General features: G+C 40.6%; 1 protein-coding gene across 4 annotated transcripts in view; it reads left to right on the forward strand.

The window, feature by feature from the left end:
• col22a1 (collagen, type XXII, alpha 1) overlaps positions 1–26,805 on the forward strand; it is a 272,437-nt gene that overhangs the window by 15,169 nt on the left and 230,463 nt on the right. For 3 of the 4 annotated variants that reach the window (XM_073048247.1, XM_073048265.1, XM_073048274.1), the window contains exon 3: positions 25,537–26,103. In XM_073048247.1, the coding sequence (XP_072904348.1) occupies positions 25,537–26,103 (567 nt within the window). Of the gene's footprint in view, positions 1–25,372; positions 26,104–26,805 lie in introns of those variants that run through there. The other variant, XM_073048255.1, reaches the window with a different exon arrangement.

Here is a 26,805-nt window from a genome sequence, read left to right on the forward strand (position 1 = left end):
TGAAACATACAGTAAAATGCATTGTTATGCATCAAATCAAACCAGCGAGGATTGTGCTGTGCAGCCTGCAATTGTCACCATGTTTTTACTACCAACAAAGCATGCCCACAACTCACTAACTTTAACCCGGACCTTTTTGGCATGTAGATGGAAGCTGCAGCACCCACAGAAAATCCACACAATCATAGGCAGAAAGTACAAACTTCTTACAGGCAGTGGTGGGAATTGAACCTTAATTACTAATCACAGGCACTGTAAGAAGTGCCAGCTACCCTACTATGCTGCCCAATCTTTAGCTTCCATCCTTATCAAAATAAATCATCCATCCCTTTCTCAGTTTATGAGAATATGGTGCAGCTAATTCAGTAGTAGGCTAAGTTTATAGTGTGGTTGGGAGCAATAGCTGTGGTTCATTGCTTATGGTCTTGTTTCCTTAAGACCAGACATCAAAATTGGTGTTGTAGTGTCCAAGTTGTAAAGCAATACATTTTGCAAGTTAAAAATAAGGAAAGGAATGCACCATAAATAGTCTGAATTTAAATGAACAGAGTGAACTTAGCAGATGCAGAATAATGACATACAGTAGCCAAAGCAAATGAAATCATAGAAAAGAAAAGCTGCATTATTAGTTTTATTTCTGTAGAAATTTAAAAACAAATATTTAATTTAGACAGTGATGCTGAGTTAAGCTGCTGTTGGCAACTTATGTATAGTTTAACTATCCAGTTACAGAAAGGTTATAAAAAGAATAGAACATAGTCAGTATGGAGACATTATGGAATCAGCAGTGGGGGATAGTAATAAAGACACAAAAATTGAGTCTTACAACATGAAAAGAGGCCTATTGAATGCATGCCACTCACCAAGCTCCCATTTACTCTAATCCTACACTAATTCCATTCTATTTTCTCCACATTTCCGTCAACTTGCCCCAGATACTACCACTCACTTGCACATTAGGGGCAGTTTACAACAAACAATCCACACATTTGAGGAATGTGGTAGTAAACTGGAGCAACTGGAGGAATCCACACAGTCACAGGAAGAATGTACATGCTTCCTACAGACAGTACCCAAGGCCAGGATTACACCCGAATCACTGGAGTGGGAGACAGCCAGTCTGCTGGCCCTGTTATTGAGCCACCTTAATGCTGAAGTTAGATGTATTTACAGTGTGGACCAATAGATAGATAGATAGATAGATAGATAGATAGATACTTTATTCATCCCCATGAGGAAATTCAACTTTTTTCCAATGTCCCATACACTTGTTGTAGCAAAACTAATTACATACAATACTTAACTCAGTAAAAAAATATGATATGCATCTAAATCACTATCTCAAAAAGCATTAATAATAGCTTTTAAAAAGTTCTTAAGTCCTGGCGGTAGAATTGTAAAGCCTAATGGCATTGGGGAGTATTGACCTCATCATCCTGTCTGAGGAGCATTGCATCGATAGTAACCTGTCGCTGAAACTGCTTCTCTGTCTCTGGATGGTGCTATGTAGAGGATGTTCAGAGTTATCCATAATTGACCGTAGCCTACTCAGCGCCCTTCTCTCAGCTACCAATGTTAAACTCTCCAGTACTTTGCCCACGACAGAGCCCGCCTTCCTTACCAGCTTATTAAGACGTGAGCAATATGCAGCAATCTGCTGATTAAACAACATTATTAATCTTTCTGCTCAAGGAGGTGTGCCCATCTCCTTCTCCTGTTAAAGCCAAAGGATTTAGCAGTGTATATCAGTTTTGCAGACTTCTGAAAGATTCAAGATATAATAGATTTCACTGTTACAATGTTTAAGATTTCTACTGTGAAGTTGGAGTTTACATTGTGCATTGTGTCCAGAATAAAAAAAAAATACCTGTATAGCCAAAAACAGAGATCCTTCACAGTGAAAGATTCATATCCAAGAAAATCACCTGCTTCACTATTTCTCCATTAAATTGCTATTCCTGGAATGTTGCAGCTGTATACATTTGGGAGTATTGTGTGGAATTCTGATCATTACACTATAGAAAGGATATGGAAGCTTTGCAAAGGGTTCAGAGGAGTTGCCTGGATTGGAGTGTATTATTTGTAAAGAGAGGCTAGATGAACTTAGATTATTCTCTCTGGAGCATCAAAGGCTGAGGGATGGCCTAACAGAAGTACCTAAAATAATGAGAGGCACAGATGGGAAAGGTAGTCAGAACCTTTTCCCCAGAGGAGAAGTAAAAATACTTGAGGAAATTGATTTCAGATTAGATTGGGAAAGTTTAAAAGGCAAGTTTTCTGTGCAGGGAACTGCAGATGTCTGGAATACATTTCTGGAGAGGTGGTTGAAGCAGATTCAATATCAGTGTTTGAGAGATATTTGCACAAAGTCATGAACAGACAGGGAATAGAGGACTATGTGCAGGGACAACGGGATTAGTTTAGTGTTGCATCATGGTGGACTGAGATGCCTGTTTCTGTATTGTACAATTTATCCTGTGTTGTACTTCCTGCTTTTATTCTATATGATTCTATGACTGTGATCCAGCCATTCAGCAGTATGGTTGACCCTTAATTACTTCCCTTGGAAAAGGTTTAACAGGCCATATTATCAAGCGACATTGGAACAAGCCATAAATTCTACCTTTACCAGCTGTCCGCTATTCATAATTCATAGAAGAAAAGCTACTGTTTTTAAACTCACAGATGACTATAAGCATAACATATCTTGATTGGTGTAAAATGGAATAGGATTGTCAAAAATGCATCTACTCACACTTATCAAAATTGAAATCAATTAGCCATTCCTCAGTCCATCTTCATAACTGATCATGTTTTCTTTGTAATTCATTGTAGCCTGCTTCCCTATGAACAAGACCCCTTAACTTAGCAAGCTGGTAGTTGTATCGTGTACATTCATGTCCAAAACATTTACATAAATAACAAATATCAGAGGACACAACACTGCCCCTGGGGCAACCCACTAGTCACAGGCCTCCAGCCAGAGAACTGACCTGCAACGATTACCCTCTGCTTCTTGTCATTGAGCCAATTATGAATCCACTTCACTCGATCCCCTTGAATCCCAACAACCTAATTATCCAGATTTTGCCTGCCACATGGACCTGGCCAAAGACCTTACTAAAGTCCATATAGATGGCTCTACTGCCCTACCTACATTTATCTCCCTAGTTACCTCTTTAAGAAACTCCAAAAGCTTTATCAGTTATGACCTTCAATGTACAAAACTATGAAAACTATTCATATTTAGACCTTAATTATCCAAGTGTTGATTGATATTGACCCTCAAAATTCCCTCTAGTAACTTCCCTACAACTGAAGTCAGGCTCACCAGCCTGTAGATCTTGATCTGTCCTTGGTACTTCTCTTGAACAATGGAACAACATTAGCCACCATCCAGTCTTCTCAAGCTTATCTAGTGGCTAATGTCAAAGCAAATATCTCTAGAATGGCCTTCATGATTTCTTCACTGGCCTCTAATATTAAACTAATGATTCATCCTCCAGGTGCTTTAGAAATCACTGACCTCTCCCACCAACACTTCATTCTGCATTCATTTGTTTTACCTTGCACTACCACAATATACTGTTATAATGGATTGATCTGTATGAGTGGTATGCAAAGAAGCTTTTCACAGCTTTTCACTGTAACTTGGTTTATGCAACAATGATAAACAAATTTACTGTTTGCTCTAAAACCCTTTCAACATTAAATACAACAATTAGCCTTGGGTCTTGCTAAATCCCTAGCCTTCAATTTTCTTTCCAAACTTGCAATCTCCACATTCAATGCATTGTCTCCTCCAATATGGCACAATTGGAGGCTTTGTTCAGAATTCCACTTACTTTATCACCAACCCTTTGCTGGGCCCAACTGGACTTACTGTACAACTGTTGGCATCTTTCCCCTTAAGGCCTGGATTGTGCAACCACAGGAATTAATTATCTTATTATTTATTATTTCTAATAATCAACAAAGAAAAAATGTGTAACTGTACAAATTTTGGGCTGAATAAGCCAGATAAAATTCTTTTCATGTATAATTGAATGTAAAACAACAAGAACCTGCATTTATATAGCACCTTTAACATGCTAAAGCATTTCAAGATACTTTTAAAAGGTGATATTAGTACTGTTTTTGAGAAATATCCTAAAGGTGAAATGAGAGGCAGAAAGTAAAAAAAAAAGATTTCAGAAGCAATTTTCTGAAACCCGACCTAGGCAGATTAAGACACAGCCACCAATGGAGGAGCAATGAAGATGGGAAAATAAAACAGTCCTGAGATATAGAAATCTTATCAACACATGCAAGATTCAGGAGGAACTTAGCAGGCCAGACAGCATCTATGGAAAAGAGTAAACAGTTGACGTTTCAGGCCGAGACCCTTCATCAGGTCTCAGCCCAAAACGTCGTGTGTTTGCTCTTTTCCATAGATGTGATAAATGCTGAGTTCCTCCAGCATTTTGTGTGTGTTGCTTGGATTTCCAGCTCTGCAGATTTTCTCTTATTTGGGTATAGAAATCTTGTTGGATTTAGGAAGATTTAGAAATTCTGAAAAATTATCCCCATCCTAAACCGTGGCAAGGCCCAGCATACAGGCAAAAGTAACACGAGTGAATCTGCAGATGCTGGAAATAAATAAAAACACAAAATGCTGGCAGAACTCAGCAGGCCAGACAGCATCTATGGGAGGAGGTAGTGACGATGTTTCGGCCCGAAACGTCGTCACTACCTCCTCCCATAGATGCTGTCTGGCCTGCTGAGTTCTGCCAGCATTTTGTGTTTTTATATACAGGCAAAAGTAATGCTTTGACAGCCATTTTCAGTACAAATGGAAAATCCTTTTTCCCTTCCTTCTGAAATCCCCACCAGAACTTTGGTGTATTCAGTGATCTTATGCATTTGCTGTTAACAAATAGCTCAGACCATTAAGTACTCCATGGGCTATGGAATCAGAAAACATCCCAGGTGCAGTGCTGAAGACCTATGTACAAAAATCACTGCACCTCCAGCCTAAGCAATTCAAATTCAGTTGCAACACTGGCATCTACCCAAACACTTGAAAAACTACAAAGGATATCTTGTTCAGAAAAAGTGGGAAAAATTCAATTCATCTAAGTAATGCCTCTTCTATTCAATTAGAATACTTATCAGCTTGCTTAATGCGAGGACCAATGTGCCAAGGTTTGGCCAAAAACATGGATCAGAGAGCTGAATTGAAAGATGGTGCTGGTGTACTTTGGCAGCTTTCTGTGGGCTGTAGGAAACTGAATCAGTTTTCCTCTTAAATCTACTCCTTTTGAATTACTTTTGAGGCAATCCACCCACATAAATTTCCTCTTAACAATGGACAATGAAATTATGACAATGATCTTCAGATCTCACGTTCGATAGTTAAATGCAGAGTAATTAAGTGCAGCACATTTAAGGGTCAATGCCATGGCTGAAAACATGGTCTGAGGGGTTGAATTCAATCCATGCAGAAGCGTAGAAAGCTTTTGGCCCAAAACATCGACTGTACTCTTTTCCATAGACGTTGGCAGACCTGCTGAGTTCTTCCAGCATTCTGTCTGTGTTGCTTGGATTGCCAGCATCTGCAGATTTCCTCTTATTTGTGAAGCATAGAGAGATGAGGTGAATGTACAGTCACTGGAAAATAAGATTGACTATCTCAGGGCTAGGCTGCTGTATCAGTGACAGATGAGGCAGATCTCAATTGTTTGTTGTACTGAAACTCGGTTAAGTGTGGATACACCAGATGCAGTGATATGACTGGAATGTTTTACGATTCTCAGAATGGATCATACTATGATCTCTGGTAAGGAAAGAGGTGGCAGCCTATGCTTTTAAGTCAATTCTCGTAGGTGCACGGATGTTGGGGTTACATCAACTTCTTGTTCCCCTGATTTAGAACATCTAATGATTAAATATAGGGCATTCTATTTGCCTCAGGAGCTTTCATCTGTGATCCTGACCACAATTTATATAGCACCAGTGGCTGATTATAAGCAAGCACTCCCATAAAACTGCACAATATTGTCTGTAAACAAGAAACAGCTCATACAAATGCATTTCAAATTATAGTTGGTGACTTTAACCAGGCCTGTCTGAAGAAAACTCTGCCAATTTATCACCAGCACGTAACCTGTTGCACCAGAGGTCCCAACGCACTAGACCACTGCTACAGCACAATAAGGAATGCCTATTGTTCCTTTCTGAGACCCCATTTTAGTAAGTTGGATCATTTGGCTGTACTCCTACTACCGACGTACAGACAGAGCCTAAAGAGCAAGGCTCCAGAGATCAAGACAACTAAGAAGTGGTTATAGGAGGTGGAGGGATGGTTTCAGGATTACCTTGAGTCACTGGACTGTGCCTTGTTCAAAAACTCATCCGAGGACCTGAAAAACTACACCAGGGTCATAGCAGGCTTTATTAAAACAGCTGTGGATGAGCGTGTCCCCCACAAAATCATTCAGGGTTTTGCCCAGTCAGAAGCCCTGAATAAACAATGAAATCCAGAACCTGCTGAGATCCAGATCAGAGGCGTTCAACTCTGGAGATGAAGAAAGCCACAAGGGGCGCAGATATGATCTCCAGAAACCCATCTCTCAGGCAAAGTGGAGATTCTGGACTAGGCTGGAGTCAACGAGGGAAGCTCGACAGCTGTGGCACGGCTTGAAAGCCATAACCTCCTACAAAGTTAATTCTTGTGACATAGGGGACAACAGAGCTTTGCTTCCAGATGAACCTCTATGCTTGCTTTGACCTCCGGAACAGGGAGCAACCATCGCACACACCCATGTCTCCCAGTGATCCTTTGGTCTCCATATCTGAGGATGATGTCCATTGCCTTCAAGAGAGTGAATCCAAGGAAAGCAGCTGGTCCGGATGGAGTACCTGGCTGAGCACTGAAGACCTGTGCCAACCGACTGGCTGTGTATTCAATCTCTTGCTCCTGTAGTGTGTGGTACCCACCTGCTTCAAGCAGGCTTCAGTTGTACTTGTGCCCGAGAAGGGTGTAGTAACCTGTCTAAATACCTATTGCCTAGTGGCACTTACATCCACAGTGATGAAGTGATTTCAGATGCTGGTGTTGAAGCATATCAGCTCTTGGCTGAATGGCAACTTGGATCCACTCCAATTCGCCTACAACAGGTCTACAACAGATGTTGTCTCGTTGGCTTTTCACACAACCCTGGAACATCTGTACAGCAAAGATGCATATATCAGGATAGTCTTTATCAACTACAGCTTGGCATTTAACACCATCATCCCCTCAAAACTAATCAGCAAACTCTAAGTCATAGGCCTCAATACCCCCTTGTGCAATTGGATCCTGGATTTACTCATTTGTGGACCCGACTCAGTTTAGATTGGCAAAAATATCTCTTACGCAATCTCCATCAGTGCAGGAGCATCACGGGGATATACACTTAGTTCCCTGCTCTACTCGCTTTAACCTAGACTCTGTGGCTGAATACAGCTCCAACACCATATATGTTTGATGATGACTCCACTGTTGTGGGCTGTATCGAAGGTGGTGATGAATCTGCATACAAAGGGAGAATGAAAATTTGGCTAAGTGTTGTAATGCCAACAACCTCTCATTCAATATCAATATGATCAGGGGATTGATAGTAGACTTCAGAAGAGGGAAACCAGAAGTCCATGACCCAGCTATCATCAGAGGGTCAATAACTTTAAATTCCTGGGTGTCACTATCTCAGAGGACCTGTCCTGACCCGTCATATAAATATAATTGCAAAGAAAGCACAACAGCACCTCTACTTCCTTAGGAGTCTGCAGAGATTTGGCATGACATCGAAAACCTTGGCAAACTTTTATAGATGTGTAGTGGAAAGTGTGCCAAGTGGCTGCATTATGGCCTTGTATATGAAGACCAATGCCTTTGAAAGGAAACTCCTACAAAAGGGAGTGGATTCAGCCCAGTACATTATGGGTAAAACCCTCCCAGCCATTGAGCACATCTACATGAAACGTTGCCAGAGGAAAGCAGCATCCATCGTCAAGGACCCTCACCATCCTTTCCCCGCTGCTGCCATCAGGTAGAAGGTTCAGATGCCTCAGGACTCACACCACCAGGCTCCAGAACAGTTATTACCCCTCAACCATCAGGCTCTTGAACAAAAGGGGATAACTACAGTCATTTAAGGACTCTTTCTTCTTATTATTTCATGCTTGTTATTTATTGATAGGTATGCTTGCTGTAAAAGAATCTCAAGGTTGTATGTTGTGATGTGTATGTACTCTGATAATAAATTTTACTTTGAACTTTGAATTGTGTATGATATTGACTGCCTTTGACATCAAATATGTACTTGGAAGCAACACATACAAAAAAACACACACTCGACCCAAATAGTTGACTGTTTACTCTTTTCCATAGATGCTGCCGGGCCTGCTCAGTTCCTCCAGCATCTTGTGTGCATTGCTTTGGATTTCCAGCATCTGCAGAGTTTCTCTTGTTTGTGTACTTAACTGAGTGTGCCATTGAAGAGCTCTGGTAATGATGTTGACAATAGGCACTAAGGGAAAACACAATAATGGAATCATGGAGAAACATGGAACAGAACTGGAGAAACTCAGTGAGTCAGGCAGCACCAATGGAAAGAAATAAACAGTCCATATTTTAGGTTGAGACACTTAATCAGGACTGGAACTTCAACTATAGATGCTGCCACAGAGTACATCCAAATTTCAGGATCTCCAGATTATATGTTCTCCAGATTTCAACATCTTCAGTCTCTTGCGTCTCCGAAGGAGTCATACATTGCACCAGATATACACTCCACTTGCCTGGATGAGAGCAGCTTAAACAATTCAATACCGTCCAAGACAAAATAGCCCACTTTATCAACCGCTCTAAGCATTAATTCCCTGCACTGTAGCAGGTGCTACTTATAAATTCCCCACAGTTGCTTAGGCATTGACAGCACTTCACAAGAAAGACAAGGACAGCAAATTCATGAGAAAACCATCATCTTCAGGTTTCTTTCCAGGTCACCTGCCATCCTGACTTGGAAATATATCATCATCCCTTCATTGTTGCTACAGTAGGTAAAGTTCCTGGAGATCTTACCCAATAACAGTTTGGGAGTATCCTTACAAGAGGACTGGAAGGGTTCATGAAGATGCTCAATGACAGTTAGGGAGAATAAAAAATGTTATCATTTCTAGTGATATTCCAATCCTGAAAAAATTATTATCTCAATTTTATAAATTATTGAACTTGTGAATTCAAGGGAATTAGATGTAGCTTATGCTTGTGAGATGCTCAAAGCCTGCATATCATAAAATCCATTCCTTGACCATATTTATATTCCATATTTACTGTATATTCTAGATTAGAAAGTTATAATGTTGAAGTCTAGATCCAGAGTCTAAAGTGCTTAGAGGCTTGAAGATACCACTAAATGTGGTGCTGAACTTCCTCCTCGACTGGCAATGCTGGATATTGGATGACTTATTAAACCAAGACTCCATCTAATTTTTCAGAGTCTTATGGTTTCACAAAGCATGAAATGGAAGCAATGAAATATTATTTTCTTGCTGAACATTGGAGAAACTTTTATTCTGTTCATTAATTTTACAGAGTTGCTACCAGATGATCTTGTTTCGCCCAATTTATCTGCTGCACTTCCTACGTTATAGCATTTATGTGCAGATTAGGATGTCCTGCATTTTATAAATCCAAATCTTCATTGATTCAGAGTTGCATGCCTGACATAAAGCACAGTGCCAGGGAACACATCAAACTAAGAGTGTCCCTGATCTGGGTTTTCTGTGGAAAAAGACGTTCCAGGAAATTGTTACATAGGTCCCCTCAGGAAATTGCACTTCTACCTCATGCTTCTAATGAATGGATATTTCATAGCTTAATGCATCCAAATTCCTGATACTGATTACTGATGCTTGAGCCTGGATCATAGAAATCTGTATTCATAATGTCTACTGTATGTTCTGTCTGTTTTGCATATTGTGAAAAAGTACTGCAAGGACAGATCCATAAACATGAGTTGCAATATGTAAGGAGTTGCTGCTTGTCAGGGTTTTGAATTTAGTATAGAAAATTATCATGCAGCTGAAAAATGATTTGTATACTTATCATAAAGAAAGAAAATAACTTGAAGGCAAAACTGAAAATGTTGTCTCTCTTAACTAGGGATTGTAGAGGATGGGCTGGGGGTTACTTTTTTAATTCCATAAATTGCCCCTGAATAGCTTGGCATTTCAGAAGGCAATTTAGTAGCAATGGCATTTATGAGTCTGGAGTATAGAACTGATTGAGTAAGAACAACAGATTTCTTTCCTTGAATAGGATTAACAAACTAAATGAGTCTTTCAAATATGCAAGGTTGCCATTCCTAACACCAGAATTTTATTCCCAATTTTTTCCATATTTGAATTTATCTTCTACAACTGCCTTGGTTGGTTTTCAATTCTTGCCTTCTTTTTAATATCCCACTGTTGAATTTAAGCCTAGTATAAGACTATAAGACATAGGAGCAGAATTAGGACATTCAGCACATTGAGACTGCTGTCCATTTCCATCATGACTGATTTATTATCCCTCTCAAGCTCAATTTCCTGTCTTCCTCCCGTAACCTTTGTCACCCTTACTAACTAAAAACCCATCAACCTACACTTTAAACATACCATAAGACCATAAGATATAGGACCAGAATTAGCCCATTCGGCCCATTGAGTCTGCTTCACCAGTTCATCATGGGTGATCCAATTTTATCCAATGACGGCCTTCACAGCCAATTATGGCAATGAATTTCACAGTCTCGCTCCCTCTGGCTAAAGAAATTCCTTCACTTCCAATGAAGAGTCTCAGCCCAAATTGCCAACTTATTATTCTTTTCCATAGATGCTTCTTGACTTGCTGAGTTTTTCCAGCATTTAGAGTGTGTTCCTCTGGATTTCCAGTATCTGCAGAATCTCCTGTGTTTACCAAAGAGTAAAGGGCTGGTAAACTTATGGTTTGATCTGGTCTGTGTTGAGCTGGCTAATCTCTGCCATGGCAACAATGTAGTCTTTACCACAAATGATTTGATAATTTTCCAGGTGATCTCTCACTATTAGGGTGAGAGAAGCTCTCCAGGATAACTGTCCCATGCGAGGAAGATGAATGGGTTATTATTAATCTTTGTGTTTGAACCATGTGCCATATAAATTACAGGCATTCAACAACATTAGTCCATAGATAGCATCAAACTGGTCTTCAGGCTAGACCTTAATTGTTAGGGGGAATAGCCCATGTATATTAGTTGTCAATCTGCACTGTACTTTCTGGGTAACTAAAAAAAACTGCACTCTGAATTCTGTTTTTATTTTTCCTTCTGTGTACCTCAATGCGCTTATGCAAACTAAAGCTTTTTAGTGAATCTTTGTGCAATAATAAACCGATTACCAATTACCAAACTAAATTGTACACTTCTGTGTGTGAATCACATTATGCACATTAGTACACCTAATTTGTTTGTTGGGGTCAAGCACACATCTAATGTCACAATTCATGTAACTCCCTTTCCCCATTCATATCCAAGTAAATTGGAGCTCAAGACCTCAAAGTATCCAAATCCTACAAAATGTAATGGATACAACCCAGTCTATCATGAGTAAAGCCTTCCCCATCATTGAGCACATCTACATGGAGTGCTGTTGCAAGAAAATAGCATCTATCATCAAGGACACCCATGACCAAGACATGCTCTCTTCTCACTGCTGCCAACAGGAGAAAGGTACAGGAGCCTCAGGGTCCACGCCACTAGGTTCAGGAACAGTTATTATCCCTTAACCATCAGTCTCCTGAACCAATAGGTTCAATTTAACTCAACTTCACTCACCATATCACTAAACTGTTCTTACAGCCTATGAACTTACTTTCAGGGACCCTGCATTTCATATTCTCAATATTTATTGCTTATTTACTTATTTTTCTTTTGTGCTTGCTCAGTTTGTTGTCTTTTGCATATTGGTTGTTTGTTCATCCTGTTGGATGAAGATTTTCATTGATTCTATTGTGTTTCTTGGATTTACTGTGTATGCCCCCAAGAAAACGAATCTCAGGATTGTATATGGTGACTTATGTGTACTTTCATAATAGAGTTATTTCAAACTTTGAAACTAAAGCTGTCATTGAACATTCCCAGTAAAACATGGAGAATTTCAAACAATACCAAGGTGCTTTATGCATTATTTACATTCCTAACGGGGAAGACAAGACTGAGCAGATTCAGGACTAGCTGTAGGTTCCTCAGATGCAATCTGCCTTCATAGATCAAGTAGTTTCACCAGTATTTAGCTGTTGATTTTTTTCCATCTACGGACATCCCAGTGGAGACACTTCTGGAAGTACTCCATTACTATAACCATTCAGGATGCATTGGTAACCTTCACATTTTCAGACAGGAGACAAGGTTATGTTCGTAAGTGAGGAACCTTCTAAGAGAGATTCTTCAGATTCAGCATATTCTTTTTTGACCCCTAAGAAAAAAATGCTTAAGTTTTAATTAGGCCTGGTTAATTTAGCTATATATTATTAGCAAAATGAGGAGATTTGGTACATCATCAAAGACTCAAACAAGTTTCCACAGATGTACCGTGGAGAGCATTTTGACTGGTTGCATTACCATCTGGCTCTAATGCAGAAGATTAAAAAAAAAACACAGAGTGTTGTAGACTCAGCCAGGTCCATCATGGGCACTAGCCTTCTCACCATTAAGGACATCTTCAGAAGGTATTGTCTCAATAAGGCAGCAATAAGATTAAAAAAAAGGTAAAGAGAGATTTGCCAAATGAGGAAAACCCAGGAGATTGCAAAGATGAGTTGTGTTGAAGGGCTTGTTTCTATGCTGTATTAGTTTAAAGTTCTATAACTAATCATTCCTTGGTGAATTGAATTCTGCTAGGTCCTGTTCAACAAGTACGACTCTCCTTTTTAATTTCAGTCATGTGAATATTATTCGAATGTACGCTTGGTGGCATGCTTTTCAATCATGGTGACTAATAGGCTGTGGTTGAGGAAATGGACTACTAAACCCTAACCCTGACAGATTCCTTTCCAATGCAGGTTGCTCAGCAGTGGAGGGCAGTGTGGTATTTCACTATTGGCCAGTTTATCCATTTCCTTATAAAGGTGACACTGAAGCCGACTATAACACCCCTGTTTGGCCCACTACCTGGGCATTACATCTGGTAGCATATTTCCCTACCCACTTATTCTTTTGTTATTCACTAGGCTGATACACCAGTAGGAGGCATAATCCACTTTAGTAACAGTGAATGCAAAATTTGTCTTCCAGCTTTTTTCTCTTTTGGTGCTGCTGCTATCAGTTAGAAGGCATAAGAGCCTCAGGACTCGCACCACCAGGTTCAAGAACAGTTTCTACCCCTCAACCATCAGACTCTTGAACAAAAGGAGATAACTACAATCATGCTATTTCTGGTTTTTTCACAACTAATCTTCTCACTTTAAGGACTCTTTCTCTTGTTATTTCATGCTCTTGCATTTCATATTCATCATTTATTGATATTTATTTATATTTGCATTTGCACAGTTTGTTGTGCATTGATCCTGTTTACTTTACTTTACTTTATTGTCACCAAACAATTGATACTAGAGCATACAATCATCACAGCAATATTTGATTCTGCGGTTCGTGCTCCCTGGAGTACAAATACTGTTCTATAGATTTGCTAGGTATGTTCGCAGGACAAAGAATCCCAGCGTTGTGTTTGGTGACATTTATGTATTTGGATAACAAATTTTATGTTGAACTTTGATTTTGGTTTTTCCCTTTCATAATGAAGTTTGAATTTGAAGTCCATTGATATCAATTGTGCCTCTTTTTCAGGCATGGCACAAAGACAAAATTAAGACAATGGGACCATCAAACATGGGAGCAGAATTATGTTCTTCAGCCCACCTAGTCTGCTCCGTCATTCGATCATGTCTGATTTCTTTTCTCTGTCAAATCCATTCTCCTGCCTTCTGCCTGTAGCATTTGCCCATTTTAATCAAGACTGTAACAACCTCCACTTTAATTTCTGGTTAATGAAATTCCAGTTAGTGGATTCCTGTTAAATGGGACACATTGGGGCCAGCACAGTTTGGCCCAATTAACACAGCTGCCACAATTAATTGAAGTTTCATGGAAATAATTGAAAAGGAATGAAAAAGATAAACTACCATTTAACTGAGTAACAAATCTTGTACTTTAGTGAAATACAGAACAAATTGGAACATCACCAAAACTATTATAATACAAGTTCCTAATAGCTATCGACGGAGGAATCGTTCAGTGTATGTTGATGTGTTCTTTTGAGTGACTGCAAATGAACAAAATCAACACAGACACCTAGTGCAGATAATGGACTGCCTTCAAACAGTGCTTCCAATGATTTCATCCTCCAAATTTTCAATTTCACTGTAACATACAAGATAATTATCAATACATTCAAATTCTTCATAATTCCTAATGCTGAAGTGGTGAAATCATTTAATTTTCGCTCCTGGCCATTTCTAGCATCTCCAAGCCACTGAAACCTACTGAGCAAAACAGTTTTGATGGCCTTACTGTTTATTACTCACCAACTATCAGTGACAAGATCAGTTATTGCTTTTTGGACATAAGTGCACACAACTGATGTTATTTAAAAGCAGTTCACTCTAAGCACGGTGTATTGTCCAATGACCACACAACATGCACGTGACTGATGCTAGTTAGAAAGTGCCCAGCAACAGTCTCTTGTCCCAATTAAGTGGCAAAGTGTCCAAAATAAAAAAAAGGAATCCTGGCCATTTTCTTGATTTGTTTTTGTTCTTTAGGAATTGTTGCAAATAATTCCCAATTAACAGATGGCCCAATTAACTGTATACTCAAAGATTTGGCCTTCACAGCCACCTATGGCAATAAATTTCACAATTTATTCACCATCTGGAGAAAGAAATTTCTCCTCATCTCTGTTCTATAGGGGCATCATTCTATTCTGAGACTGTGTCCTCTGATCCTAGACCCGCACACAAATAGAAACATTCTCCCCTCATCTCCTCTACATAGACTTTTAATATTTGGTAGGTTACAATGAGATCCCCCTCATTCTTCTAAACTCAAGCAAGTACAAACCCAGGCCTTCAAAGAATCCTTATACATTAACACTTTTGTAAACCTCCTGTGGACCCTCTCCAACACTAGTATGGCCTTTCTTAGATATGGGGCATAACAATGCGATAGCTTTAACAACTTACCAAGGGTCACCATTAAATTGTGTTCGTTTTAAGGTGTTCTCTGGGTTCACACAAGCCAAATATTAATTCCCCAGTTAATGTCAAGCCCAATTAATACTTAAAGGCTCTGTTATATTAACTACCAATAAACAGAGATGAAGAAGAATTTCTTTAACCAGTGGGAGGTGAATATGTGTTACATTGCCACAGATGGCTGTGAATGCCATTATTAAAGCAGAGGTTGATAGGTTCTTGTTTAGAAAGGACATTAAAGGTTTTAGGGAGAAGGCAGAAAAATGGGTTGAGAGGAAAAATAAATCAGTTACGGTGGAGGAGGTTTAATGGTTTGAATGACCTATTTCTGCTCCTCTGTCCTATGGTTAGTCAATGGCCATTCAGGCTTCAGTCTGCTCAAGTTCAGTATTGCTAACAGCCTAAGACCACTGATTACAGTTCTGTTTCACATTTTCATTAAATGGCTTTTCTTGTCAAACTAAAGAGAGCAGAATACATCTTAATCCAAACTCCTACTGTTCCAAAGAGTCTTAAATTCTTCCACACCTACCAGCATCTAGCTTATAGAACACAGAACAGTGCAGAACAGACCAGGGCCTTTGCTCTAAATGTTCTGCCAAAGTAATTAAACTGATGAATCTGAATTAATGTAATCCCTCTTCCCTGCACATTGACTATATCCCTCCCTGCTTCGCATATCCATGTGTCTTTCTAAGAGTCACCCATGGACTCATCTACTACTTGCCTCTACCAGCACCCCAACAGTGCACTCCAAGTCCTCGCTACTCTCTGTGTAAAAGACTCTATTGTACTTTTACCTCTCTCATCTTAAATACTTCTCTACAATCTGTTCAGCCTCTCCTCCAGTAACAGGTGAGACCTGAAGACAATTCCTTTGCTTTCTGCAAAGCTAAGACACCAGCCAAAACCAGTACTGGTCTCTGCCCTGTGGTGCTATTATCACATACAGTGATCTCATTTTTCTCCAATGATGTCACAGTTTTCTGAAGTGATTCAATATTTATTCAGGAATCTTTGAACTCTTTTATTTGGAACAGAAGACAATCATGGAGGTCTCCTCATAGGATATCTTAAAAAGTGCCTTGAGATTGTAAGATGATACTTGGCAGCTGCTGCTTGCAATAACTTCAGTGCATGGAGTTGCACCTTGCTTTAGGTTGACGTCATCATCCATGTTAACTAGAAGCTTGTGGGTTCAAGTCCCTTCTCCAGAGATTTCAGTACACTATCCAAGCTGATACATAATATAGTATTGAGAGTGTCACAACCACAGACTCGGCTGCAGGGTCTGGATCTGAGGACAATGCCGATCCAGAGCCCAACATTCCTTGTTTGTGCATTGCTGCTCTGGTGATCTGCGGAATAGAGGCAGAGATGAGGGTCTCCCAACTGTCGAAACCATGACTGGATGGGGGACCTTCCCAAAAGGCTATTGGTCCCTGCTACGGTGAGCTCCAAAGTGTTACAATGGGGCCACTCCTCCCTTCTGGCTGGCCATCCGCGAACTCAATGGATCCAGGAGTTCATTAGGAGATGATTTTGTTGGCCTGCTATGTCGCAGGACGCCCACGACTTCGTATCTGCCTGTCCCACCTCTGCTCAGAACAAGACATCATGCCACCATCCTGTGGGTCTGCTATGTCTGCTGCCTGTGCCCCACCACCCCTGGTCCCACCTCTCAGTGGATTTCACCACTGTGCTTCCCCCATCTAATGGAAGCACTACCGTTTTGGTCAGTGGGGATTAATTCTCCAAGGATGCCCACTTCATTGCCCTCTCTAAGCTCCCATTGGCTCATGAGACTGCCACCCTCATGGTTCAACATGTGTTCAGGCTCCATGTCTTCCCTCAAATAGTGTCTGATTGTGGACCACAGTTCACTTCCCACTTTTTGAAGACTTTCTGTTTTCTTGTAGGAGCCATGGCCAGGCTCTCATTCTGTTTCCACCCCCAATCCAAAGGCCAGACTGAGAGAATGAATCAGGAGTTGGCGACAACCCTGCGGTGCCCTGCCTCTTCCAACCCTGCGGTGCCCTGCGGTGCCCTGCCTCTTCCTTGAGCTCACAACTGGTTTGGGGAGAGATTGCACACAATAAGCTCCAGTTGTTCTCCACTAGTATGCTTCCCTTTGAATGCCATAAGGAATTTGATCCACTGCTCTTCCCTGACCAGGAGATTGATGTGGGAGCTCCTGCTGCTGTACAGCTGATCCAGCGCTACAAGCACACATGGAGATGAGTTGGGACTTCTCTGCTGCATGCCCAGAAACAACATGCCTGGCAGGCTGATCACCTCCACTGACATGTGAGACCTTTCAAACCAGGAGTGGAGGTCCGGTTGGCACCAAGGGATCTTCCCCTGAAAGTTGAAAGCTGCAAATTGGCTCTGTGCTTTGTGGATCATTTGTACTGGAAAAAGCCATCAACAAGGTGTTGTATAGATTGTGTTTGCCAGCATCAATGAAGATCCACCCAGTATTCCATGTTTCCCAGCTCAAGCTGGTTATTACCATCCCCTGGACCCAGTCATCCCACTTTGCCCTCCTCCCCACTTGGCAGATGGTTCCCTAGTCTATACTGTGTGGCACCTCGTGGCATCTCACTGGGTATGGGGTACGGTTCAATACCTTGTGGAGTGAGAAGGGTATATTCCAGAAGAAAGTTCTTTGATCCCTGCAAAGGGCAACCTGGACAAGTCGCTCATCCAGGACTTCCAGAAGACACAGGTCTGTGGTACCTCAGGAGCTGCACCTGGGGAAGAGGGCCCTGTAACAATCATGGACTTGGCTGCAGGGTGTATGGGCTTCTGCAGGTGGGATGCACAGCAAATTAGGCAATTGTGCTTGTGAATATTCACATGTCAGCTAATTACTATGGAGGTATTTAACTCCCTTCATTTGTTGTAGCTCTTGTTGAGACTTGAGCAAAGCACAGTAACATTACACTGCCTGCTTGCATTTGGCCTTGCCTGAGAAAGTGGACTATCGAGTTGAATGATGCTGAAGACTAGCGGTATTCATCTTATATTTAGATATTACTTTCAGCCGGAGTGTTGGCATCTAGTTTTCATGAGAGTTTTAGTTATCAGCCCTGTTTCACTGAGCATTATGGTTTTATTCCCCTTTAAAATCCTGTTTGCATTAAGATATGTGAACTGTTGACCCACTTCAGTGTCTCTCCCTCTGCACTTGGGCCATATCAGAACGTACTGATAGAGAGAGTTCTATCTTGTCAGTGACTGTTTTTTTCAGATCTTTGTGTTCCCACGTATCTCCTCCAGCAGTTGTCTTCAGTCTTCACAGTCTCCTTCCCTAACCTTCATCCCTCTCCTTCTCTATATTTTTCCCTTTGTATCTCTGCCTATCTTCATCAATCATTCACCTGCCACAGTCTGCCAGCTCCACCCCTCCTCCCTTCCCCTGTCTGTCATCTTATATCCCTCCACATCCACTAATGACCTGGGACTGGTGTTTCACCACTCCCCAGCCCCTCTTTATACTGGACGTTATGCCTCTCTTCTCTCAGACCTGATGCAGGGCTTTGACCCGAAATGTTGACAATTCCTATCCTCCCTCTATGCTGCTTGACCCACTGATTTCCTTCAGCAGATTGTTTGTTGCTCTTTTTCCAGCATTTGCACTTTCTACAAAGTGCTCATATTTGCAGTCTCATGGTGCTGTTTTGAAGAAAAGTCACCCCAAAATCAGGGAGACAAATTATCTAATAATGATCACACTTTCACTGTGGATCTTACCATGGACAAATGTGTTCTATTTCTCGCACTGCAACTATAGCCATGCTTCCAAAGCATTTCTTTAGCTGTAATATTACATACCCCGAGGTCATCGAAGCAAACATAATTCCCTTTTCTTTCTCTTTCTTTCTTGATCTCATTCTCTTTTGCTTTTTTTCTTTCTGTTCATGTGCTAATATTGAGTATATCCATTATGTAAATCCTGTCTTTAACTGAAAGCTCTATGTGCTGCATTCACTTTAACTGTGAGTACCATTTTTAGTCCATTTTGTCCATTTTCATTTAATATAAAGAGATTATCACAAAACAGGTTGTATCCTTTATTGGGCACAGCTTTTTGCTCAGAACTGTGCCTAATAACAGGGTGCTTCGTGTACAGGTCAGTTGATTCCCTGAAATCAGCTGTGTTCTCTCAATAAAAAGCAAAAATGGTACTTATTTCGAGCAAGGTGCCAGCTGGTCCATAAATTTAGCCTACTTCAGACTGATCAGTGCCTGTGGCAGTTAATTGTAAATGCAAAATACTTGGTATTGGGCAAGACATCTTTCAATGCATTCTGATAGAGCGCAACCATTGGTGAGTGCCAGTGCAAGAATAATAATTTGTTTTATCTTGCTTTGTGTAGTCTGCATAAGGCAAAACATTTTTCAGGTATATACTAAAATCCAGCGATCCAATATGCTTTCCTTCATTATCACAGAGAAGTTTAGTTGCATAACTCTGCTGGTGGTGGGAGAATGTATCAGAACATAATTAATTCTCCTCCCTTACAGATCTGAACAATCAATTTGTTGATACAAGCAAATTGTTTGAAAACTTTCATAACTTAATTCTGCTCACAATGTTAAAAACTCATGTTTTACCTGACATTAATACAGTTTTCATCTATCTTGATCACTTTCCTTCCAGCCCGCTGATACATTGTTTAATGATGTATTGTCAATGAAAATTAATTTGTAACATATTCGAACTTCATGGTGATATTTTAGAGCAATTGGTAAAGAAGACATGAGGTAGCTTTGGCAGTCAAGGTGAAGGATAACCCAAAGAGTTTCTACAGGTATATAAAGAGCAAAAGGATAGTAACGGATAAAATTGGTCCTCTTGAAGATCAGAGTGGTCGGCTATGTATGGAACCAAAAGAAATGTGGGAGATCTTAAATGGGTTTTTTGCGTCTGTATTTACTAAGGAAACTGACATGGAGTCAATGGAAATAAAGCAAACAAGTAGTGAGGTCATGGAACCTATACAGATTGAAGAGAAGGAGGTGTTTGCTATCTTAAGGCGAATCAGAGTAGATAAATCCCCAGGACCTGACAGGGTATTCCCTTGGACCTTGAAGGAGATTAGTGTTGAAATTGCAGGGGCCCTGGCAGATAATTTAAAAATGTCGGTATCTACGAGTGAGGTGCCGGAGGATTGGGGGATAGCTCATGTTATTCCGTTGTTTAAAAAAGGCTCTAAAAGTAATCCGGGAAATTATAGGCCGGTAAGTTTGATGTCGGTAGTAGGTAAATTATTGGAAGGAGTACTAAGAGATAGGATCTACAAGTATTTGGATGGACAGGGACTTATTAGGGAGAGTCAACATGGATTTGTGTGTGGTAGGTCATGTTTAACAAATCTATTTGAGTTTTTCGAGGAGGTTACAAGGAAAATGGATGAAGGGAAGGCAGTGGATGTAGTCTACATGGACTTCAGTAAAGCCCATGACAAGGTCCCGCATGGGAGGTTAGTTAGGAAGATTCAGTCATTAGGTATACATGGTGAGGTAGTAAATTGGATTAGACATTGGCTCAATGGGAGAAGCCAGAGAGTGATAGTGGAGGATTGCTACTCTGAGTGGAGGCCTGTGACTAGTGGTGTGCCACACGGATCAGTGCTGGGTCCATTGTTCTTTGTCATCTATATCAATGATCTGGATGATAATGTGGTAAATTGGATCAGCAAATTTGCTGATGATAGAAAGATTGGAGGTGTAGTGGACAGGGTTTCAAAGTTTTCAGAAGGATTTGGACCAGCTGGTAAAATGGGCTGAAAATGGCAGATGGGGTTTGAGTTACAGAGAAAGGTTGAATAGGTTAGGACTTTATTCCCTGGAGTGTAGAAGAATGAGTGGAGATTTAATAGAGGCATATAAAATTATGAGGGGTGAATGCAAACAGGCTTTTACCACTGAGGTTAGGGGAGAAAAAAACCAGAGGACATGGGTTAAGGGTGAAGGGGGAAAAGTTTAAAGGGAACATTAGAGGGGGCTTCTTCACACAGAGAGTGGTGGGAGAGTGGAATGAGCTGCCAGATGAAGTGGTAAATGTGGGCTCCCTTTTAACATTTAAGAAAAACTTGGACAGGTACATGGATGAGAGGTGTATGGAGGGATATGGGCCAGGTGCAGGTGCAGGTGCTCCTTGTACCTGGATGGGAAGTAACTTGTATTGTATTGTTTCATTGTATTTGCATGTACCAAGATACAGTGGAAAGCTGTATCAAATCATTACAGTACACATTGTATTGAGGTAGAACAAGGTAAAACAATGACAATGCAGAATAAAGTGTAAGATCTACAGAGTGCAATGCAGGGAAACAAAGTGCAGGATCACAAGGTAGATTGTGAGGTCAACAGTCCATCCTATCATACCACAGGTCTTGTCTATTCAATAATCTAGTAACAGCAGGGTAGAAACTCTCCTTGAGCCTAGGGGTATGTGCTTCCTGACGTTTGTGTTATCTCCGTGATGGGAGAGGTAAGAAGGAAGAATGTCTGAGATGTGTGGAGTCTTTGATGATACTGGCTGCTTTACTAATGTAATGAGAAGTATAGATAGAGTCCATGGAGGGGATGTTGGTCTCTGTGAGGAGCTGAGCTGTGTCCCCAATCCTCTCTAGTTTCTTGAGGTCATATGCAGAGCAGTTACAGTACCGAGCCTTAATGCATCCGGATAGAATGCTTTCCATGGTGCATTGTTAAAAACTGGTAAACATCAATGGGGCCATGCCAAATGTCTTTAGCCTCTGAGGAAGTAGAGGCATTGGTGAGGTTTTCTTGGCCATAATCTCAACATGGTTGGACCAGGACAGGCTATTGGTGATGTTCACTCCTCAGAGCTTGAAGCTTTTCACCCTCTCAGTGTCAGCACCAATGAAAGTGCACTGTCCCTTCATGTAGTCAATGACCAGCTCTTTGGTTTTGTGACATTGAAGGGAAGGTTGTCATCATATCATCATCTCACTATGTTCTCTAACTCCTTCCTGTTCTCTAAATCATCATTACTTGAGATACAGTCCACTATGGTGGTATCAACTGCAAACTTGTAGATGAAGTTAGTGAGGAATCTGGAAAGTCAGCCAGTGAGTGTACAGGGAACATGGTCGGGGATGAGGCTACTTTACAATGATGCAACAAATAGATGTGTAGCATTTTTAGCCTTCTTGTTCTGGGTTATTGCTCTTTTCCATTTGCTGTGGTGAACTGGAGAGATTAAACAATAATGGCTGTCTCTGCCTGTAACTACTCCCATCTCACAGCAGCTCATCGCATATATGCCACCACTGCACAGGGCCCAATCTTCACTCTCCCTCCATTCCTACTATCTGATTTTCCACATGATTTCACTTTCCTCCCACACTAGATCAAATTGGACCAAGGGATGATTGAACTTTTTGTGAAGTCAATGTCACTGGCAATACCTGCGATGATGAGACACGTTCTTGAACCAATGCTCTTGAAGTTACTCTGAGAATGGAGATGCCAAATATGATCCCAGGGACAAATGGGAAATACCAGCATTTAGGTCAAATGATAGTAAGGAGCATCACTCTATTACAGTATGGGAATAGCATGTGCCTTGACATGGAACATGCAGATAGTTGGTTCCCTACTCCTGGCTGTCTTGCTGACTGAGGTTGCAGATGGTAGAATGCACCTACCACAGGCACATCTGTACGGCATCCTCACCAATTGGTTCACTGTGCCATCATACCATGATTTTAATGATGGCTGAGGTCCATTTTAGGCCATCTCTGGCTTTACCATTCTGTCTCTGGGGTCATACTTGGCATCTCCTTTCCACGATCAGTTGGCCAAAAATGGTTTACTAACATTGTTTGGCCTCGCATTCTGTACACCACTTCCTCTTTTCCAATATATATATAATGTGAGATGGCAAAAGACCTCTTATTCTCTGAGTTCTCATCCTACCCAATGCATTCTCACTTACTGCGAGCTTATAAAGGCTTATACAATTATGGGGAGCATAGACAGAGTAGAGAGTCACAGTCTTTTTCCCAGGGCAGGGGTGTCTAAGACTATTAAGCATAAATTTAAGATGAGAGGGGACAGATTTAAATGGAATCTGAGGGGTGAGTTTTCCACACAGAGTGTGACAGTTATATGGACTGAGCTGCCAAAGGAGGCGGTAGAATTATAACATATGAAAGACATTATAACACATGAATGACATTTAGTCAACTCCATTGGTAGCTAAGGTCTAGAGGCCAAACTCAGGCAAATCAGATTAGTGTAGACAGGCATCTGATATGGATGAGTTGGGATGAAAGACCTGTTTCCATGCAATGTGCCTCTCCGGATCCCCATGGATAGCTAACCAAGAAACCAAAAGATAATTTCATTTATTTGTCTAATCTAATCGACTCCAGTGGTAGCCATTTAAGTTGGTTTTCTGAAAAATAAAATCATCAGCGACTCTGCTGAAGCTGTCTGTGAAAGCACCACCAGGACGCATCTGTCACTGATTAGTTTATCTATGTTCAGCTGCACCTTGGCAACCAGCCCAGCCCTAGATTCCAACCAGTTAAGAACATAAGTTCTGGTTGTGACTTAATTCTTTTAAGGTAATGATTAATTAACAAAAATATGGCACAATTTAAACATTATTCTTTAAAAACAATTATAGCTGTGCTCAGTATGCCACATGTTTGAGTATTTTTAACACTTTACATGTATTAACAACATCAACTAAGTCACAGGCTAAGGGATAGAAATGGCTAGAAGTTAAACCACTTCACTATTTAGTTATTGAGAGATTGTGAACAAAACCTCACTAATACACTTCTTGGTAGATGCACTAGTGCTGCATATTAATTCCAAGTGTGTGCATTCTTCATCTAAACCATATCGTGTTCGACTGCAGACTGCTGCAACATTTATAGTCTCAGGTTCTTAAACTATACTGTATCTTTTTTGTGTGACTGTACTTTACTGCTATCTTATGTTCTATATGAGCCTTGTGCTGTGTATGACTATCGGTACTCAGTTTTACACCAGAGTAATGTTGTTTCTTTTGGCTGTATTCATGGATATTCATGTGTGTAAGAATGACAATTAATCTTGAACTTGAACTTTCAATGGAAATATTATAATCACAGTTTCTTTGAAGTACAGGGGAAACTGTATTTTTACCTGTTAATCACTGTGAAGTGACTTTGGCATGAGCTATACCTTAGGGTGAAAATAGCATTACCTTAATAGTCAGTGTTGACACTGACTACTCTGACACCAATAGAAGGATTTAATATCTTTTGTTTGGGGAAAATAACACTTCAGGGATTGTATTTAATTTCAACCAACTTTCCAGTTCAATATGAAGATCACAGTACAATTGAAAGTAGTGCTCTTCGGATATGATGATAAATTGAAATTAAAGTTTTCATTGTTTTCTTTGAACAAAGTGAAATATTTCAACCTCAGATGACATGATTGAGACTATCTCAGGAACTGTCTGCACACAAATTTTCTACTTCATTTTCCTACAGCACACTTCAAAAACCATTTCATCATACTTTCAATAAATGACAGATCAATGAGCGATGCTATAAGAATGTAACTTTTATTTTTGGAGAATAACTGTTGTAGTATACAGTTTGTCATATTATCTACAACATTTCATCTAATACTTAGCCAAAGGAATATATTTTCAGTGGTTGAGAAGGGGTGTTACTCCTGAATTTGGTGATGCAATGCAGCCCTCAAGTCTCATGCTAGATAATAAAAAAATCCAACATGAAGAAGCCTGTTAAAAGCAAATTATGTACAAGATATCTATAAACATGAAGTAAGAACTTTCAGTTACTGACACAGCAAAGCATTTATATTTTTAAATTGAACATTTTAAACTTTAAGCGTGAAAGTAATTTAAAAATTGTCATTTTTTTTCTGTGAGAATTAACAAGAAAACAACTTCTGTAATACTTTCAGTCTGATGAGGGCAGGTTTCAGCAAATTCTTGTGGGAGGCTGGAACTATGGAACTGCACATAATAACAGCCTTCAATTGTGTCGTACATCACTTCAAGTGGATCTCTGCTCAAAAGGAGCACAAAGGAGCTAAGTGAAAGAGCTGGGCTTTCTTTTATGTTTCGGGCTGTCACTGTTTCAAGGCAGCATGTTGCAGTGAAATGCGTTGGGGTGCAGTGCTTATGCTTTTCAATGTGTACCATGTATTACTTGTTGACTCTGATTCTTTTACAGGCTGCAAGAATGTCCACTATGACTTGGTCTTTCTGCTGGACACTTCCTATAGTGTGGGCAAGGAGAATTTTGAAAAGGTCAGGCAGTGGGTGGCCAACTTGGTGGACACTTTTGACATCGGTCCTGATAAAACCAGGGTAGCGGTTGTAAGTTACAGTGACAAGCCACACACTGAGTTCAACTTGGGTGCCTATGAAAACACAGAAGATATCAAGCAGGCTGCAGCAAGCATCAGGTATCGACGTGGGAACACCATAACTGGGGAAGCCATTGGCTACATCACTTTGAATAGCTTCTCACAATGGGAAGGCGGAAGACCCAATAATCCGAACATCCAGAAAGTAGCAATCCTCTTGACTGATGGCAGAAGCCAAGATGAAGTCTTGCCAAATGCCATTTTGGCTCACTCTGCTGGCATCAGGCTCTTCGCTGTGGGAGTTGGTGATGCCCTTAAGGAGGAACTGGAAGAGATTGCTTCCGAACCCAAATCTGCTCACATGTTCCATGTTACTGATTTCAATGCCATAGACAAGATCCGAGGAATACTGCGGCAAAGGTTATGTCAAAGTAAGTGGTTGCTGTTTGTTACTTGCTGGGGCACATCAGGCAAGATGTAACCTGGAGGTTTTGAAGAAGCATGTGCATATTTACAATGTTTGAGCATTCATTTTCTGGTATAAGAACCTGCCATTATCCATTGGTTAACTGTTGTCAAATTGCCCAAGGCAAAGAAATATAAAAGAGAGCAAAAACAAAGGTTATCCTTGATGGAGAGTCCTGAGTTCCATGTTTAAAACTATTTGTCTAATTTGAAGCAATGCTGCTCAAAGCTTACTGAGGGATTAGGCTACTGTTTGCAGAGATCAGAGTGTGGTACATGAGCTGACAGCTGGAAGGGTGAATGAAAAGGGCTGTGAATTCTGGAAGCTCTTCCTCGAGTCTCAAAAAATGCTGTAAATGTAAAAACATTTGCAGAACAAGTACAAGAGCTGGATGAACTCAGCAAGATGAGTCCTGACGAAGGGTCTTGGCCCGAAACGGAGACTGCTCATTTCAGCTGATGCTGCCCAACCTGCTGAGTTCATCCAGCTTTTGTACGTGTTGATTTGACCACCACATCGGCAGTGTACTTTGTATTTGCAGAACAAGTGTGTTCCATTAATCAGTGGCAGCTTAGGGCTTGCTAGGCCTAGAAGCGATATTTCTACTCTTTTTCCTTGCGATTTGCAATGCAAATGTAGAATATTACGTAGTTTATTAAAGAGGTGT

Source organism: Hemitrygon akajei, chromosome 1 (assembly GCF_048418815.1).
Source record: "Hemitrygon akajei chromosome 1, sHemAka1.3, whole genome shotgun sequence".
NCBI classification, from domain to species: domain Eukaryota; kingdom Metazoa; phylum Chordata; class Chondrichthyes; order Myliobatiformes; family Dasyatidae; genus Hemitrygon; species Hemitrygon akajei.